Below are 1,016 nucleotides of genomic sequence, written 5' to 3' on the forward strand. Positions count from 1 at the left end.
TTTTAGTAGAGACGGGGTCTCGCTCTTGCTCAGGCTGGTTTCGAACCCCTGAGCTCAAACAACCCGCCCGCCTCGGCCTCCCAGAGAGCTAGGATTACAGGCGTGAGCCACCGCACCCGGCCTGTGAAATTTCTTTGAAAACAAAAGGGGCATGATGTCAGAGGTACCACCACCTTACATACTAGTAGACGTAGAGCTGTGCTTGTGAAATGAATGAAAGCTTATGTGTATGTATCTAAAATGAATAAATCTAACTTCATAATTATCACCAGAAGAGCATAAATAATTACATGGACAAAAATAAGTAAATGACCCACAGTGAGGATGGCTCACACTGAAGGGTACTGCTACGGGCAGCAAAGAGCAGAAACATACCCGGGCAGCGGTGTGGACACCCACGGACTACGTCATCAGCAACACAGGCAGCAAATAAGAGCCAGAGAACAACAGGACAGCACCAGGCTGTGGGTTACCAGGGATCAGGTGAACATTACAGGAAATTCAGATGGAAAGACTTCACAGAAGCCAGATGACAGGTGTTGTCCCATAGAATAAAGACTTTGCCTTGGTCTCTGTTTGAGCTGCAGCACCACTTGAGGGCGAAAGGATAAACTATTACATGTCTAAACAACAGAGTGGTAAGTAGGGGCAAAGATTTCCGCTTAGAGCTCCTAGGATTTAAACTTTGTTTGACCACTGAACTCCCCGACTTGCAAACTTTCCCAAACACTGTTCAATAGTGTGGTTTCCACTGTGCCCACCGGAGCTCTTACCTGGATGCAAACCCGGGATCCTTTCCCCGCCATTTGAGTTTCTTGGTGTTTTCATTTCACTGTCCATAGTCCAGAGATCTTCCCCTTCCTCCAACACAGAGATAACACTCAGGTCAGGAAGCAAGATTCCTGCTTATAAAAACAAACAATCAAGAAGTGCTGTGGCTTTGCCAAAATCCAAGCCCTATATTTAGGTAGGAGAGAGGACATTACAAATGGATCAAGAAAAATATTTCACAAATT

The 1,016-nt window shown here is 45.7% G+C and overlaps 1 protein-coding gene across 1 annotated transcript in view; it reads right to left on the minus strand.

Moving 5' to 3' along the window:
* LOC105809513 (zinc finger protein 83-like) overlaps nucleotides 1-1,016 on the minus strand; it is a 40,999-nt gene that overhangs the window by 26,247 nt on the left and 13,736 nt on the right. Inside the window, exon 3 of the mRNA XM_012643334.1 lies at nucleotides 565-623. Within this exon, the coding sequence (XP_012498788.1) occupies nucleotides 565-623 (59 nt within the window). The remainder of the gene's footprint in view (nucleotides 1-564; nucleotides 624-1,016) is intronic.

This window comes from Propithecus coquereli, unplaced genomic scaffold (genome assembly GCF_000956105.1).
Source record: "Propithecus coquereli isolate 6110/MARCELLA unplaced genomic scaffold, Pcoq_1.0 Scaffold196, whole genome shotgun sequence".
NCBI classification, from domain to species: Eukaryota; Metazoa; Chordata; class Mammalia; order Primates; family Indriidae; genus Propithecus; species Propithecus coquereli.